The following is a 17,647-nucleotide window of genomic DNA, read 5'->3' as shown; positions in this document are numbered from 1 at the left end:
TTGACCTTGACTCACAGCGACCTACAGGATCAAGTAGGACTGCACCCTCTGGAGTAGGAGGTGGTGTAGCTCTTACGCGTTGGCCGGCAAGCTGGATGGTTGGCAGGTTGAAACCACCAGCAGCTCTTTGGGAGAAAGGCTAGGCTTTCTACTCCTGTAAACAGTTACAGTCTCCCAAATACACAAGAAATCAAAGAATGTTTCTATTAATGTGAACACTTTTTCTTTGCTTTTTATGATAGTGAGCACATGCAAGGTTTGTTCTTTTGTGATTGACAAATTTCACTCAGCATAATGTCTTCCAGGTTCATCCCCATCTTGAAATGTTTTCACAGATTCATCTTTATCCCTTAACATTGGGTAGTACTCCACTGTGTAAATGTACCAGTTTATTTATCCATTGTTCCATCGAAGGGAATTGAGGCCGTCTCCATCCTTGTGCTATTGTGAATAGTGCTAGGATGAACGTGGCATGAATACATCTATTCACGTTGCAGCTTTTATTTCTCTAGGCTATATACCAAGTAGAGGGGTTTCTGGGTTATGTGGTACTTCTACTCCCCACTTTTTGAGGAAGCACCGTACCAGTCCCCAGTGGTTGTCCCATTTCACAGATTGAGTCAGTATGGTGAAAGCATGCACTGACAGACACCTGTCCTGGTTTTAAACATGCCGCACATCATTGTTCTATTCGAACAAATAAATACCTCTTGGTCGGTGCACAGGCTCCACATGAGCCAAGCACGTGCTCTGGAATTCCCATATGCGATCCATAGTTCGTTATAATCCACACCGTCAAATGCTTTTGTGTAGTCCGTGAAACACAGGTAAACAGCTTCTGAAAGTCTCTGCTTTCGGCTAAGATCCGTCTGTCATTCAAGTCAAGGTTGAGCTGACGTGAGCAGTGATACCATTTGGTTCAGATCTTCTTCTGAATCCAGCTTGCATTTCTGGCAGCTCCCTGTCAATGTATTTTTGCAACCATGTCTGAATTATCTTCAGTAACATGTTACTCGCATGTGATCGTGATGATATCATTTGATAATTCTGCATCCTGTTGGGTCACCTTTCTTTGGGATGCGCACAACTATGACTCTCTCTCAGTCAGCTGGTCAGGCAGTCAACTTCCAAAATTTTTGCTGAAACATTTCAATTAGTATTCTGTAATTTCTGGTAGCCTGCGCTTTCTCTAATGTCTCAAAGCAGGTTGGACTTCTTCCTCCAGTTCCATTTGTTCTTGGTTATACACTACTTCTTGAAATAGTTGCATGTTGACCAATTCTTTTCTTGTGCAATTCATCTTCTTTTGATGCTTTTTGCATCATTCAACATTTTTGCCTGCAGAATCCTTCAATATTCAAACTCTAACTTTGATTTGCTTTCATCAGTTCTTTCAGCTCCATATATGCCAACTATGTTCTTCTTTTCTAACTCCAAACTTTTGCACATTTCATTACAGTGTTGATCTTCTTTGGTCTGGTTGAGTTGTCGTTTGAATTTCTATTCAGTTCATTTACTGCATCGTGTCTTCCATTTGCATGGCATGTTGAGAATCTCTTCGGACGCCTACTTTGGTCTTTTCTTTCTTTTTTCTTAACCCCATCATGCCTCCCATTGCTCAAACACATTCCGAGAGTTTGCTGTCATTGACTTGGGTCTTTTCTTTCTTCCCTGTCTTTTAATGACCTTAGGTTTGCTTCATGTAGGAGGTTCTTGATGTCACCCCCCAGCTGGCATGGTTTGGTGCTGGTGCTCAATGTGTCAGATCTGGTCTCCAGAAGCAGGATGCATTCGAGATATTTTGGCTCTTCTGGATTTGTCCCCATTTTCTTCAGCTTCAACCTGGCCTTTGACATGAGCGATGGATGATCTGTTCTACTCTCAGTCCTTGGTTTTGTTTTGACTGATGGTATTGAGCCTCTCCATCGTTTGTTCCCATAGATGTAGTCATTTTGCTTCCTGTGAATTCCACTTGTCAATGTCCATGTGTATTAGTTGCCATTTATGTTGTGGAAAAGGGTATTTGCAAGAAAGAAGTCATGTCTTGCACAATTCTATCGTGTGATCTCCAGCTTCATTTCCAGCACCAAGGCCATATTTCCCAACTATGCCGATCTTTCCTCTTTGCTTTCAACTTGCACATTGCAATTACCAATAATTATGAATGGATCTTGATTGCATGTTTGGTCAATTTCAGAATGAAGCAGCTGGTAAGCTGGAAGAATTGATCAATTTCTTCATTACTGGATTTAGTAGTTGTGTAATTTCGAATAATAGTTGTGCTAACTGGACTTTCTTGCAGGTGTATCGTTATTACACTATGACATACAGCCTTATACTTTAAGATAGATTTTGAAATGTTCTTGGCAGTGACTGTGACGCCACCCTCCTGAGTCGCCATTCCTGGCACAGCAAGCATGTGCTCGCCCATTTATTACGGCTAGTGCCAGTCTATTTCAGCTCACGAACGCCTCATCTATCTATCTTTGCATGTTCCATTTCATTCTTTGACGACTTGCAATTTCCCAAGACTCATACTTTGTATATTCCACATTCTGATTATTAATGGACATTCGCAGCTGATTCTGCTCATCTTGAGTTGTGCCCCACGAGCAGGTGAAGGCCCCCTGTGCGCCATTCATGTCATTAGGGTCAACTTTGCTTTGGGGAGGTAGCTTTTCCCTAGTGTTATTTTAACTTCCTTTCCATCTAAGAGGCTCATCTTCTGGTACTAATTCAGAAAATGTACTGCTGTACCTCATAAGGTTTTTAGAGATGAATCTTAAGAAGTACACCACCTACTCCTTTTTTCTGTTCCTGCTCTTAGTCTGGAAGCGCTGCTGAGACCGGTTCTCTACGAGCGACCCTGCTGTTATCCGAAATGCTGATGGCAGAGCTTCCAGCACAACACCAAGTAGCCACAGAACAACAAACTGACAAGGGATGAAGGAAAAATCAGTGAGGTCGTAATCTTTATATAAGAAAGCATAGGGATAACCTAAAATACTCGATTTTATACTCTCTCATAAACAGATGGCATTGGATTTATACGCAAAAACAAAAGTTCTGTCCCCATGTAGACTGAAAATTATTTTAAATGCAATTATCTTTAGCAACATATGCTAGGGTGAGAGGGGAAGAGGGAGGGTAAAAAGAGGAGGTGATACCAAGGGCTCAAATAGAAAGTAGATGTTCAGAAAATGATGATGGCAACATATGTACAAATATGCTCGATACAATTGATGTGTGGATTGTTAATAGAGCTGGAGGATTCCCCAATAAAATGATTTTTTTTTTAAAAGAAAACTGGAAAAAAATATGCTGGAATATAGAGTGAGCTTGAGTTCGGCTAGCTCTAAACACCAATATGTTTTTTTTATTACAAAATAGAAAAATACTAATATCCATGGAAAACACTACAGTATAATAGGAGTTTTGAAAGAGAATCCTAGAAGAGGGTACATACGTAATTTATGGAAGAAATATCTACCTTAGGACAGTACAAAATTCTTGAACTACTGTCTAAGACGGGGAGATGCTTATGCTTTTTAGCTTATATTTCTACGTCTGGTCATTAGTTGCCATCAAAAGTTATGACAGGTACACACATACCCTTCTCAAATATTCTCAGAAAGGACGCTGGTCTTGTTGCTAACAGAAGCACAGGAAGCCTGATTTTAGGGGCAGCGAATTTGGGGTCCTCTAATGTCTTGTTTTTCTATTCCAAGCCAAATTGAAGGTATCCAGAGAACAAGAAAAGAACACCCCAAATTAGAGGAAACTCAGCTCAAGAGATAGTACACATGGTGTCTAAAAATAGCCGCATAATTACAGAGCATTATGTAAGTGCTGATTCTCACCCGAGTAGCCAAGCACACCTCGAGATAAATATCAGCTGATTTGCCGCGGGCTTGCTTTGGTAGCTTCCGGCAGCAAACCGTGACCCAGGTGCTCTGCCGGAAACGTTCACGCGAGAGCAGAGCGTCCGCGTCTTGTCAGAAACCCTCTCCCGTGCTCCGTGCTGGCCTCAGGGACACTAAGTGGTAGTTTTCCAAAGAGACCTTAGATCAAAGCTGAAGCTAGACAGAGCCTGCGGAAGCCTTCGATCTAGGTTTGCAGGCCATGCTAGCTCCGTTTCCTCGGCCCCATCCCCAGTATTCTGGATCTCAGCAAATCAGCATTAGGGATAAACCCTCAGCAATGACCTGTGGAGTAGTTTCTCATCCACGGGGAGAAGCAGCACAGGGACAAAGCTTCCAGGTCATTTTGTCACCCACAAATCCCACCACAGAGCCACGCGAGAGCTCAGGCCCCGATGCCTTTGCTTAGACCCCCACCCAGCATTCTCAGTCTTTCTGGCTTTCCCAGCCCCTTGCCTCGGGGCTGCATCCCCAGCTGTCTCCTACCTTCCTTCCCTTGCCAGGGAGACTTCCCAGTAACTCCTGGCCTTCTAGAAGGACACAAGCAAGGTCATCACTAGAGGGCATTACTCGGTTCCCAATTCCCATCAGGTCTTGACCTTTCCCTTTGTGGTTCCCAGCGTGTCTTAATGATGACCACCATCGAAGGGTGCTCTTAAGCCTAACCAGAAGTCATCTCTTGGGTTCCATCCAATAGCTGCAATTAGTGCCTTCTACTTGATCAAACACCCATTAAGTTCCCCAAACGTGTATTAAGCACCTACTGGGCCCTCGCCTCGGAAGCCTTAGTATCGTAGTGGGTGAGGCAGTGAACTGCTACCTGGAAGATCCGCAGTTTGAACCCACCAGTCACTTCACGGGAGAAAGATGAGGCTGTCCGCTCCCGTAAGATGTAAAGTCTCAGAAGCCCCCAAACAGCATTGATACTCCGCCCTATAGGTCACCCTGAGTCTGAATGGAGTCCACGGCACTGGGTCTGCTGTTTGGGTGCTTGGGCCCTTTCCGAGATGCGGGAGATTCGGAAAGGGTGCCAACTCCCTCTGACGGGGATCATACTCGCAACTGGGAGGTGGGCACGAGCACAAAGAATGGCAATAGACACCATTCTTCATTCGGCCTTAGGTGCTGCTCCTATATGTTTATCTCATCACAAGGTACAACTGTCTGTATCCCCCACCGAGCTGTATATTTATTGCTTACACTCCCCCCACCCCCAAAGCCACCCCGGTATATCCTCAATATCTTGCACCGCGCCTGGCTCACAATAGGGTCTCAGTCAATGTGGTAACGACACAAGTAGAAGTCTTTGGTATTAATGCTGAGTTGATTCCAGTGCCCAATGACCCTGCAGGCCAGAGTAGAACTTCTCTGTAGAATTCTTAGGCTATAAGGTTTAGGGGAATAGAAAACTGTCTTTCACAGAAATAGAAAAACTGGCTTTTTCTCCTGTGGAGCCGCTGACCTTGGAGATAGGAGCTGAGGGCTTTGCCAGTGTGCCACCAGGCTTTGGGGCATCAGGAGCATGGCTACTCTTACAACTAAAACACCCACTAGAGTCCCAAGAGAGTTTTGACGATTCTTTGGGAAAAACAACTTCTGCTTTTCCCAACCAGTCTTGGTGAACCCAGAGAATGAATGAACGCCGGATTAAACAGAACACTCATTCTTAAGGTGTAGGAAAGGATGCAAGGAGCCTGGTGGCACAGAGAACAAGTGCTCAGCTGTGAACTGGGAAACTGGCCATTGGAACCCATCAAAGGCTCCCCCTTGGACCCCGAGGGGCAGCTCTCCTCTGTCCCGCAGGGTTGCCAGGAGGGGCATGGAGGCCCAGCCATCGGTAGGACTCAAGGCAACAAGGAAACCTGAAGCACAGTGGGGTCACTCAGGGCAGCAGCTCATAGTGGTCCTCGCTGCCCCCTCCAAGGACCGCCTCCCAGACCCCACCATGTGGAATCCGGAGTCATGTTTATCAGCAATTTTCATAACAGAACAATAAGGGATCTAGTTGTAAATTGCTTGAGTGGACTTCTGAGATTTTATGAATACCAACCACAAAATCATGTTGTGAAATCTTTCTACATTGACTTGCCGCATTAATTAAACTGAGCATAATTAAACTGAGTGGAAACCCCTTTTGATTTTCCTCCCTTTCCTTTAATTACTACTTTTTTCTCAAAAACAGTTACTGATATCAGTTCACAAACACTACTTATTACAACGAAACTCTAAACACCAAACTCACTGCCATCAAATGGATTCTGACTGCCAGCGATCCTACAGGATGGAGAACAGCCCCGGTGGGTTCTGAGGCCGGAACTCCTTATGGGAGTCAAAGGCTTTGTCTTTGTCCCGAGACGCAGCTGGTGGACTCAAACTGCTGGCCTTGAGGCTAGCGGCTCAATGTGTAACCTACCACGCCACCAGGGCTCCTTTTGTTACAATCAAAACTCAAACACGCTCGTGTCATGTGGATTCTGACTCAGAGTGAACCTTTAAGGACCAAGTAGAACTGCCCCTGTGGGTTTCCAAGGCGAAGTGTTTAAGGGAGTGGAGAGCCTCCCATGGAGAGTCCAGTGGCTGCAAACTGCTGTCTGTGGTTAGCAGCCACACTACACTCCCAGGGCTCCTGTTCCAAAAGTGTAGTTAAAAGGCAACAGAACCATCACTAAAATCGGTGACATGGAAACACTGGCAGCAACAGTAGCAGCACATGTGTCCATCACAGGTGCAGTCGAAACCCTGTGACAGCCCTGACCAGTGCACAAATACAAGGTTCAAAATGTACATCAGCATAGAGTGCAGCCTTGTAGGTATAGTCAAAAGGTTGGGTTGGTGGACAGTGTTTTTGTTGCTATAACTAACTGGAGAGTTATTTTTACTGAAAAAGAATGACTTTTCTGCAGAAGCACTGCATACACATTTTACCAACAGGAATTTGGTGCTGACCCCTGTTGACAGTGCCACCTGGTGGGGCTTAATCCCCCGCCCCCTGCACCCTTCCTAGCAATGCCGCTGCACCAATGCTCATTTCTCAGCTACGATCTTCATGAGCCAGCGCTCTTCAGACATTCGTCTGGCCCTGAACTTGATGACGAATCGAACTCCATTTATATTTGGCATCTTGAAAGCTCAAACCCTACACCCGCGGAGGTTTGCCACACACCAGATTGCTTCCTGTAGGGTGAGTTCACGGGATTACTTCATTAAAAAAAAAAATTAGTTCTTTATATCTTAAAAACAATGGTGTACCTGGGGAACCCTTTGCCACCTAAGCCAGGAACAACTAGTGATCTCAACAGGCGTCTGGCACTGGGATGGGTGTTGGCAACACAGAGATAAATAGGGCCCGGTCTTGCCTTCAAGGAACTCATATTATGCAAATAAATCATAACTACCATGTGATTTAAGAAGGTAGAAATGGAGTCGGAGGCTCAGGGAGCGGAGCAACTGGCTCGGGCTAGGATGGCTGGGGGAGGCTTCCCTGAGGAGGGGCATTTGGGTAGGGTGTGGAAGGACGAGTAGAAGTTTGCCTGGTGGCTGTTGGGTGATGGGCATCTTAAGGAGAGGAAGTGTGTGCACGGGTGCAGGAAGCACGCTGGGCAGTGATGAGACGCTACAAATGCCTAGCTTCCCAGGAGCAAAATGAGAGGGCCGAGGTTGGTCCTGAGGGCCGCTGAATGCCACGGTAAAGAGGTCGGCTCCTACTGTCTCCGCGATTTCATAAACTATTCCAACAGTTCATTTAAACCAATGCTAGAGAAACGTCAAAGCATGTGGATAGAGCGTTTTGACTCTTAGAAATGTTACTGTAGGGTGGGCAGGTGGGGAAGGAAGGCCCAAAGAGGAGCGATACCAAGGGCTCAAACAGCAAAGATGTTTAGAAAATTATGATGGCGACATATATACAAATGTGCTTGATACAATTGATGTATGGATTGTTATAAGGGCTGTAATAGTCCCCAATAAAGTGATTCTAAAAACTGTTATTGTAACAGTATTACCTTAAAAAAATAAGGATATATCTGACGGGTCCTTTTTGGTATCCAACCCAGGACTGACTGATTCAAGGAATATCTGTCATGTGACTGACATGGGAGGGGGCATTTCTGTTAATGTTGAATTCTGTCGGCCACAATGTCATGTACAAAGCGGTTGTCAACCTTAAGGTGATTACATGGACCCTGGGGCTCTTGACGGCTGATGGTTCATCAAAATCACTTTGGAAACTTCAGAGGCGTTTCCAGCCAAAGGAAATGCAGTTATGTAACGTGCCTAGTGATGTATTTGGACTTGTTTCAGGAAAGCTCTATGACGGGACGTTGCTCAGGATGGCGGAGTCAATTTCAGCGAGGGGATCAAACTCCCAAAAGACATAGCAAAGAAAATGCAAGAGGGGCTGGTGCGAGGGGGGCCTTTACATCAGGGCGACCCTGATGAGGACACTGCAGCTTGGGGGCAGGTTTGCACCCACAGATGCACAGTGTCGGAGCCAACGCAGGTACTCCTGAGCACTCCCAAACTGCTACAGATGACACCAGGGGCAGTGGGTGGGAAAGGGGGCAGATTCTTCTACGCCACACCGAGCCTTCAGCCAGCAGCCGCTGACCTCTGAAAGGCGAAGGCCACTCAAAGGTGGCTTTGGAGAGGAAGAGGGGAAGGGGAGACCCTGTACCAGGGGCTCAGTTTCTCAGAACTCTGCCAGAGACACTGAGCTATCATCTCAGCTAAGACCCAACATGCCACCGCCGCTCCAGGGTCATCAGCTGGCGACAGTGAAACTCGCTTTCAGTTCTTGGGTTGCTGTCAAGTCCCAGCTGACAGGCTAGGCGAGCGAACGTGGGCAAAACTCAAGATTGGTGAGAAGTGCTGCCAGCCCGCCCACCCGCCTCTCCTGGCCGTGGGTGGGGCAGAAGCTACTGACTATTACAGGACCCCAGGGCCCCTGCTGCCTTAATCTAGCCCCCCTTAAATTATGACTTGGGGCTGACAACAAAGAAAAAACCCAAACAATAACCAGACAGCTAATTTTCTGCTGTGGAGGGCAGTGCCTGCAACGTGCACATTCACTTTACAGATGTAAACATAAAATTCCCTGGTAATGAAGTTCCTACATTCTGAAATGGGTTATGGGGGAAGCCTGGACTCCCTGGCTTAGCCTGATCACAAGAGAATAAATAGCTTTATTTAGAAAGGAGAAAGCCACTAAGAAGAAGGGAAAACAATCTATTTGAAACATGTAGCCTGCAGATGCTCGGAAGCACGCCGTGTCCTCTGCATTCAGAATTTAAGGGTGCATCAGTATTAAAATTGGGGATGAACAGATGCTAAAAGCCTGGGGTGAAGAAATGTTAAAAGCTTGGGGATCTCACAGGATCACTATCCAGACAGAAGCTGGCGTCCTAGCTAGAAAAGTGAAATCGCTTGCAAATTATAAGGGGCCCCTTTAACAGTTAGCCCATTTGAGCAAACAGACAAACAGATCTGCGATGTCATTCAAGAAACACAAGGAGATTTAGGCTCCCAGGTGTCTCCTCCACTCTGCCTCCCCCTCCCCCCCTCCGAGTTGGTGCTCCCCACTCTAGCACAGACCCATCCTGCAGGCGCGCTGCTGCAGCATCAAAAGGCAGAGGCCACACGGGCAGCGGCGATGCTGTAGAGCAGGGCTGCAGTTCCCTAACCCGGGAGGAGCACCGCTGAGCCCGTCCCAGACTCCCCCAGGGGCAGGGCCACTTACTGCTATGCGCAGGACGGACGCTTTCACCGAGGTCCATTTGTCTTGCCTTCGGTCTATGACGAGGATAAATCCAATTCCAGCATCTTGCAAACTACAACGAGGAGGGAAGAGAGCTGCAATTAATGCACTCAGGCAGAGAGAGCGGTGCTTTGTGTTTGCTCTAGGAAAACCTCATCATAAAATGATTCCTCTGAGCATCCCGGGGGCAAGGTCCAGCGCCCCGCCACGCGCACACACGAGCCGACTGCCGGCAGCGCTCCGGGAGCATCCAGGCAGCCTCACCCAGACAGACAGCAAGTTGTGGGACTTGTCCTTATCTACAGACAGACAGCATTTGGGGGTGGGGGTGGGGGCGCGTTGTTTATTTCCCAGCCCCACGTCAACCATCCCACAATTCAGAGGTGCTGGCAAATGCCATCCTTCCCAGAGCTCAGCTTTTAATTGTACTCCACGTTCAGAGGCGAGCCGTTGACACCCTCCGAGGCAAGTGCTAAGGCTCCATACATCACAGCCGTCCTGGCAGCCGAGGTCCTCCACGTTACAGAATCCCTCCTGCTGGCATGGCAACAACCACGTTGGGAGAAAATCCCAGAGGCTTCCGGAGGCTCGCAGGCATCCGATGGAAAGGCGCGAGAAGGCAGGGCTCTTTGCAGGGGCAACATCTGTGAGGACGGCAGCTCTGGAACTGTCGTGTCCTGACCACCTCCCACCGCCGTCCCTCGGCTCGGCTGAGCGGCGCAGCCTGAGTCACAGTGAGGGAACGCAAGGGGCTGCTTCTCTTGGGTGACTCCCCGGCCAAGCCAATTGTGTCATGCCAGCCGCTGACTGCCAGCCAATCCTCGGCAGACATCGCCGAGGCAGGCCAGCTCGACACACGCACTGGAATGGCTAATGCCCCTGTCTCTGCACCCACTTCTGCGAGCCCCTTTCTGGGAGTACTTGGCAGGCAGGCTGACACAGGACACACAGGGGTGATCTGTACAGAAAACATCGCCTTTCCCTGACTTTTACTGCCCCAAAGGGCTCTCTAAGCTGCGAACATGGCATAGCTCACCCAGAGCTGGCACCTGGAAGATCCCAGCTTCAAGTTTAGTGACCACTGACAGTCCTGAACACAACTTACGTCTGGGTGTGTGGTCTGTGTCCCCGGGGAAAGGGGATGATGGGTGACTCCGAATGTCTACAGCCAACTGATTCAATAACGGCAGAAATACCGTAGGGGAAATACACAAATCACATCCGCTTTCATCCAAAACAGCCTTGCCAGGCTGGGCGTCAGAGTGCGCACGCATGAGCACACCCAGCGCGGACTCCAGGCTTACGTTTGTTTCAGAGCTGGGTGGGCTGCCGACAACAGTTTTCTTGCGATCTGGCACAGATTTATGGAGGTAATTTTTTATGTTAAATTTTTATATCTCTTTATTTAAGTCTTAGGAGTCCTGGTGATGTAGTGGTTCCTGTAGGGCTACGATCCTCCAGGTCAGCAGTTTGAAACCACCAGCTGCTCTCTGGGAGAAAGGTGGGAGCTCTCTGGTCCTGCAAAAAGTTATACCCTCAGAAGCCCACGGGGGCAGTTCTACCTGTGAGTCAGCACAGAGTTTTGTTTTTGTTTGGGGTAGTTAAGTCCTGATTGACATTCTAAAAGTAACAAGGTGACTGTGCACTAAGTAGCGTAAAGCGTTTCCTATCCAGAGGAATGAATCCTGTGTGATTCTCCCAAAGCCCCCCAGGCTGCTCCTGTAAAGCACCGTGCACTTCAGGTTTCCTGCAAATTAACTGCGCCCTCTCCACCCCATCACTGTCCTTTAAGTGTTCAGAACATGAGGTTCCCATCTGTCTCCTGCCTCATGAAGTCCTCAGTGCCCGGATGTTTTGTTAGCCAACCTGCCTCAAGAATGGGTCAGGTCAAAAGGTGAGGCAGGTCTGGCAAGCTCAGGTCACCTGTCTGGCAGTCGGGGCTCCAACACAGGTGCCTTCAGCTCTCCCAGGTGTACACTGTGCTCCCAGGTGTACACTGTCCTCTCTGCCGGGGCCCCGGTGAACGTTTGCTGAAATTGAAATGCTCTAGTCAATTGGATTGCAAATCCAATTCTGCAATCTCAGCCGTACCCACTCTTCACTACCGGGGCTCAGTCAGACACAAGCCCAAGGCCTGGGCAGGCGGAGCCCCGCAGGCTGGTTGTGTGGAACGCTGGCCAAGGACAGCGCCTCACCCAGCCACCTGCTCTCTTTTGAGAGGTACAAGTGATATTTCTTGGAGGACGTGACTACTGACCTGGCTTTCTACAAATCAGTTTGTCATCTGGGAAGCCTTGTCGCCCCGAGGGGACTGTTAGACTATCAAGAGGATTCTCTCCATTTCTCCTCCTCCCTACCCCACTCTGCCCCTATGCTCCCCCACAGGGAATCAGGTCTTCCTTTGGATCTAAATTCCAAGCCTGGAACCCCATCACTGTGGCGTCTATCTGACTTTTGCTAAAGTGGAAGAGATGGCAGTTAGGTGTAGGGTGAACAATGACCCTCAGACCAAGGGGATTCAGGAGAACACTTTCAAGTTCAAAAGGAGGGATCTGGGAGATGCCCCTCAAGTGTTAGTTGGCATGGATTACCAAAAATACTTTTTTTAAAACCCCGTTGCTGTGGAAACGTGGGCAATGGGATGTGAAGCATGTACTGCCTTTCTGGGTGTAGGCCACGTGCTCTGTGGATTCCAGGACCAACTTCCCTGTCAGTGACTCAGCCTTTAATTACCACATTCCCCGCCCCCACCCCCTGCAAACCCACAAATAATACCAGTATCTGCATCATGAGCTTGTTCTGTGACTTAAATGAGTTGATGTGTTTATACAAATGCTTGAAGTATGCTCACTCGGCGTTTATATATTGTCGCTTTTTCTCCTTTTCCCTGGGGGAGGGCACAGGGGCAAATAAAGCTTGGAGCTGCAGGCTCAGATGCAGATAGAAAACGGTGATTCTCTGGATAAGATCGCACCTTCCAGAGCAGGCCGGGGACTTGCTGACCACAGGACATGCCGTCCTTCTGCTGCTAGCACCTGAACCCAGACTGTTCTACTGGCCAGACAGACCCAATGTTTGCCACGGAGCTTTGGCCAAGTGCAAGGCCCCGCCTGCTTTCGTCCTGACTGCCCACAGCACCTCTCTGTACTGCCTGCGTGCCCCTCGCTATTGGAGACGCAGCTCCTGCTGGGGTTCAGTCTTCTGTGCCCCTGCTGTGGGGCATTTATATGCACTTCTTCAAACACTTATGGAGAAGCAGGAAGCCCACTGCGTAAGGTCCCACAAAGAGATGACCTGTTCTTGATATTGAGGTGCTTTTATCTAGAGCAGGGATGAGGAACGTGCAGCTCATGGGCTGCGTAAGGCCCCCCAAATCATCACCGCCAGCCGACAGCACACGCTTCAGCAAAAAGAAGCCACCCCGGCCATCATATTAGGGCTGAGCTAATTAAATGTCCAAAATATAAGTGGCCAATTGTTAAGTTGATCATATTGTACGTCCCTTGGATGATGTTATAAATATCTAAATGGCCATTGGCAGAAAAAAGGCTGCCCAGCCCTGCCCTTGTGAGTGCTTTTCAAACTTCATTCACCAGGTACAACGTCCATAACTCCCAGCACTCTGCCCGTCCCAGTGTTCTCTGAAGGGCTCTGAACAGGAGCCCTCTCTTCACATCGAAATAATGTTCTTCTTAACAAGGTCTCTTTGCATTACCACAGGAACTGCACAGCCCGAGGCTCACAGTGCACAGACACGAACACAGTTCTGTGTCTAATCACGAGTAAAACAATGACTATAGCTCTGTATTTGCTTTTGTAAATGCCACAGTAAAAACAGCAAAAGTACTCCAACCCCACAAACAAACAAACAAACAAACAAACAAACAAACAAACAACCTCATTGCTATAGAGTCAACTGGGACCCTCTAGTGACCCTATTGGGTAGAGGAGAACTGCCCCTGTGGGTTTCCAAGATTGTAAACCTTTATGAGTAGGAAGCCTCATCTTTCTTCCAAAGAGCGGCTGGTGGTTTAGAACTGCTGATCTCACAGTTAACAGCCCAACACAAAACCCACTAAGCCGGCATGGGTTCCACAGCAAAGTTACTAACCAAGCAAAACTTTGACATTTAAAGTGACAAATGATGTGCAAGGAATTGTAAGTCTGTTTTTTAAAATTTATCTTGGGAAATCTGTTTCTCAATAATAAAAAGGATGAGAGGCTTTATCAATAGAAATACTGGGAGAGTAGGTTCACAGTTGCTTAATTTCTGCAGCACAGTAAGTTGTACAGCCATCGGACAGCTGGATGGTCATTTAGCTGTTGCCCTGGGTATGTGCGTAGTCCAGAGAGGCAGCAGGTGGGCAGTAGGCTCCCGGTTGGACCAGAGCAGTATGGGCCTTCTCGCTAGGCAAAAGGAGCTTGTGTGCTCTGCTGGTTTAACGCACCTCCCAGGGAGCTGAGGCCCGGCCAGGTACTAAGTGGTGTGGTCTTCTGCATCCTTTCATGCCTCTTTTCAGTCTTGTCAAAACCCTGTGAGGTAGGTACAGGGATACCTTGGCTGTCGAACGGCTCCAAAAGCCAAGAGTAGAGTTCAGCACAAATCTGCTCGGTGTTTATAACTCTGCTCGACAGTGGAACGGATAATCTGACCTGAACCACCTGTCCGGGCCAGGAGCGAGGGAGTTACTCCTTGCGCCTCACTGCAGACACAAAGGTGGGTGGCACCAGTCTAAGCCCTGCTCTCGTTAGGACAATGTGCAGTGCTTGTGTGGGTACGTTACCACATTCATCGTGTGCTTTCTTTTACGCTGTACTTGCAGAAAATATCGTAATCTTATTTGTGTAACTGTATCGTGTTTTGATGTGTAATGTGCTCTATTTATTGGGCTTAGATGTTGCAGGGGGGTATTTCCACAACCGAGGGCTGTCAACTTTGTGTTAAAGTCCTGGAAGAATGAATGTATAAGTGTCATTTTGGGACCTCAGAGCCAACTGCTCGGTTTTCCGTTATTTCTTATGGGAAAAATATGTTCAGTTCTTGAACTTATCGGGTGTTCGAACATGACATTGGAATGACTTGCACTTGAGAACCGAAGTATCTAATCACTGTACTGTGATTTTCTCCAGCTGAGAAGAGGGCCTGAGGCATGGGAAGATGGTGCTCCCAAATGGACACAGCTGATAAGAGCAGGCGGGAGCTTGGGCTCCCAAGTCTGTGCTCCTAGCCAACCACTCAAGCTGCCACTCAGGGCAAACAGGTTCACCCCATTTTAAAAAACGGGTGGGAATCTGGCCCTCTCCTCCCTCCCCACCACCTCTCCCCGAACTGCCTCCTAACTCCTGTCCTTCGTGTCTTCCAACTCCTTCCAGCTGTGGGAATGACAGGAGGGGTGCTGAGGGGGATCAGTCACCTCGTGTTGCTGGGGGCCCAGAGCCACAACCCTTGCTCTGAGAACCAAGCAGAGGAGACCCATGGAGGCTCCTCGTTCGTCCTTTCGGCTCGGAGGCCACCTCATCCACGTTCACGGACACTCTGCTCTCCTACCACATGCTGGGAAAACTGACCCAGAAGATGCAAAAGAAAACAGGGGGCAGGGATGCGGGTTCATTTTATAGGTTGACGCTGCTAGGCTTTGCTTCTCGACGGTTTGACCAAGCACTCGTGTGGCTGTCGCACGGCCACAGGACGGCTGCTGTTCACTGCCGTCAAGTCAACTACAACTCCTGGCGACTGACCCCACGTACGACAGAACAGGTCACTGCCGGTGCGGCCCCAGCCTCATGCTGGGCCACTGTGTGCCTGCCAGCGTCGGAGGCTCACCTTCTAACCCCACAGTGGACACGATTTGCGATCCATGGAGTATCTGCTGATTCATGTTTGGAAGCAGGTTACCAGGCCTTTCTTCCTAGTCTTAGTCGGGAAGCTCCACTGACGCCTCAACACTAAGGGTGACCCTGGTGGCTTTAGAATACTGGCGTCACAGCTTCCAGCATGATGGTAACCTGTGAGCCATTGGAGTATGGCAAACGGACAGACAGGTAGTGGGTAGAGTAGTGACATGTGAATAAATGTGTGCAAACTACCTTCCATCGGGTAATCTAATACAGTGTAATCACTTAAGCAGCTGAGATTGTCCCAGTCAGTATAGGGTAAATGCTAAACCTTCTCATGTCTGAGTTATAAAAAGTCCAGAATAGACACAGAGGTAAACAGGGGAAGCACAAGGAGACCAAGAACAGCCATTGATCACCAGAAACCAATAGAGGGGCTCACAGAAGGCCTCATCACAGCGGGGATCCAGACTTGGGCTTTTGGCCTCCCAAACTATGAGGAAATAAATTTCTGTTCTTTAAAGCCACCCCCTTGTGGTATTTCTTTTATGACTGTGTACGAAACTAAGACAGCATCTCATCGAGCCATATACCTTAGACATCTCCTTTCTATCCAATCTGCATGCAAGTGGGTGAGGACTGGGGCCTATGTCATTTCCCTCCACCCCTTACAGCCCCAGGCAGTCAGTGGCCCCCACAGCAGCAAATGACCTCTTCTGTCAGCTCATCCGCACTAAGGAAGCGGTGCTAGGACTTGCTCCCGAGGCATGAATTAGGGGGTCCTGGGATGTGTGTGCCCATATGCCTCTGAGACAAGGTGCCCAGGGCTGAATTTGCTGAGGAGTGGATGGCAGAGGTGGAAGCAACAGGTAAACACATCATTCAGAAGCTGGGAGCCTACTCTGCTCCAGAAATGCACCCCCACCCCCTGGCACACCTAGCAAACACCGGGGCATGAGTACAACCCTGTAGCCACAGTGCTGTGGGCTGGGCTGGCCTTCAACTTGGCCATGGTTGGCTTCCCAGCGGCCTCTCTGGCCGGCTGCCCCTGCAGCTGAGTTTGAGGCTGATGAGCTCAGTTTTGGCCCCGGTCATCAGCGGCAATGACACAACGGTCCCATAAATGTGTCTGAAATCGACCTGCTCAGGGCTGTCTTCTTCACAGGGGCATCTTCTTAACAGCAGGTCCTGGCTGACCACTGAGAACTGACTCGTCCGGGGACCCCGTCAATCTTCTCACTTTACCTGGATGGCCACGAACCCTGGAGAGTATGCACGGAGCCTTTCTGCTTTGTGGGTCTCACCCCCAAGTGAGAGCAGAGAGGTACTTGGAAGCAAGGTGGGGCTGCTCCTGGTCAGTGAGGCCCACAGCCACCCCACCCTGTTTCCCCACTTCCTGGCAGGCTGGCATCTTGTTCTGTGACCTTGGTGGGGGACTAGGACAGACCCGATTTCCCACTGGAGGACACCCAGGTCCTCATAGAGCAGGAAGCAAACAAAATGCCCAACAGTGAGAAAAATGGCGTTGGTAGAAAGAACAGGCAGTGGTGGAGAGCCCAGGGACGGAGAAGGCCTGAGGCGGGCATCACTGGTCACCGTGACTAGGCCTTCCTGTTGACTCACTCACTCACTGCCCTCGGGTTGGTGCTGACTCAGGGACCCTATAGGACAGGGTAGGTCTGCCCCTTGGGTTTCTGTAACTAAGGCTGTAACTCTTCACGGGAGTAGAAAACCTCATCTTTCTTCCGTGGAGCAGCTGGTGGTTCTGAACTGCGGACTTTGGGGTTAGCAGCCTAACATGTGACCACTATGCCACCAGAGCTCCCCTTTGTGGTAAGTCTGGATATCTTGTAGGATCAGTCATCTGACATCGTTCAAGATTGGCGTGACTATACCTGATCCTTAGCACTTACATGTGCATTCAGAAATCCACTCAGCGCTTTCCACATCAAACCAGCAAACAAAAATCGACTTCATTGGGATTTTGATCGGAATTGCATCCTGTCCATTGGATGATTTGAGGGCAACCGACACCTACCCACTCCTGGTCTTCTAATCTATGAGGCTGCTACCCCCTGCAATTGATCTAGGCGTATTCCTCGCCTTCATGGTCTGTAGTTTTCTTTAGCAGACTGCAGGC

At 48.8% G+C, this 17,647-nt stretch overlaps 1 protein-coding gene across 4 annotated transcripts in view; it reads right to left on the bottom strand.

The window, feature by feature from the left end:
- MCF2L (MCF.2 cell line derived transforming sequence like) overlaps positions 1-17,647 on the bottom strand; it is a 98,986-nt gene that overhangs the window by 64,140 nt on the left and 17,199 nt on the right. For all 4 annotated transcript variants that reach the window (XM_045283987.1, XM_045283989.1, XM_045283986.1 and 1 more), the window contains exon 2: positions 9,655-9,745. In XM_045283987.1, the coding sequence (XP_045139922.1) occupies positions 9,655-9,745 (91 nt within the window). The remainder of the gene's footprint in view (positions 1-9,654; positions 9,746-17,647) is intronic.

Source organism: Echinops telfairi, unplaced genomic scaffold, assembly GCF_000313985.2.
Source record: "Echinops telfairi isolate 266 unplaced genomic scaffold, ASM31398v2 ScPeMD7_7467;HRSCAF=8505_1, whole genome shotgun sequence".
Taxonomy (NCBI): Eukaryota; Metazoa; Chordata; class Mammalia; order Afrosoricida; family Tenrecidae; genus Echinops; species Echinops telfairi.
This window is presented reverse-complemented; position numbering and strand designations above follow the sequence as displayed.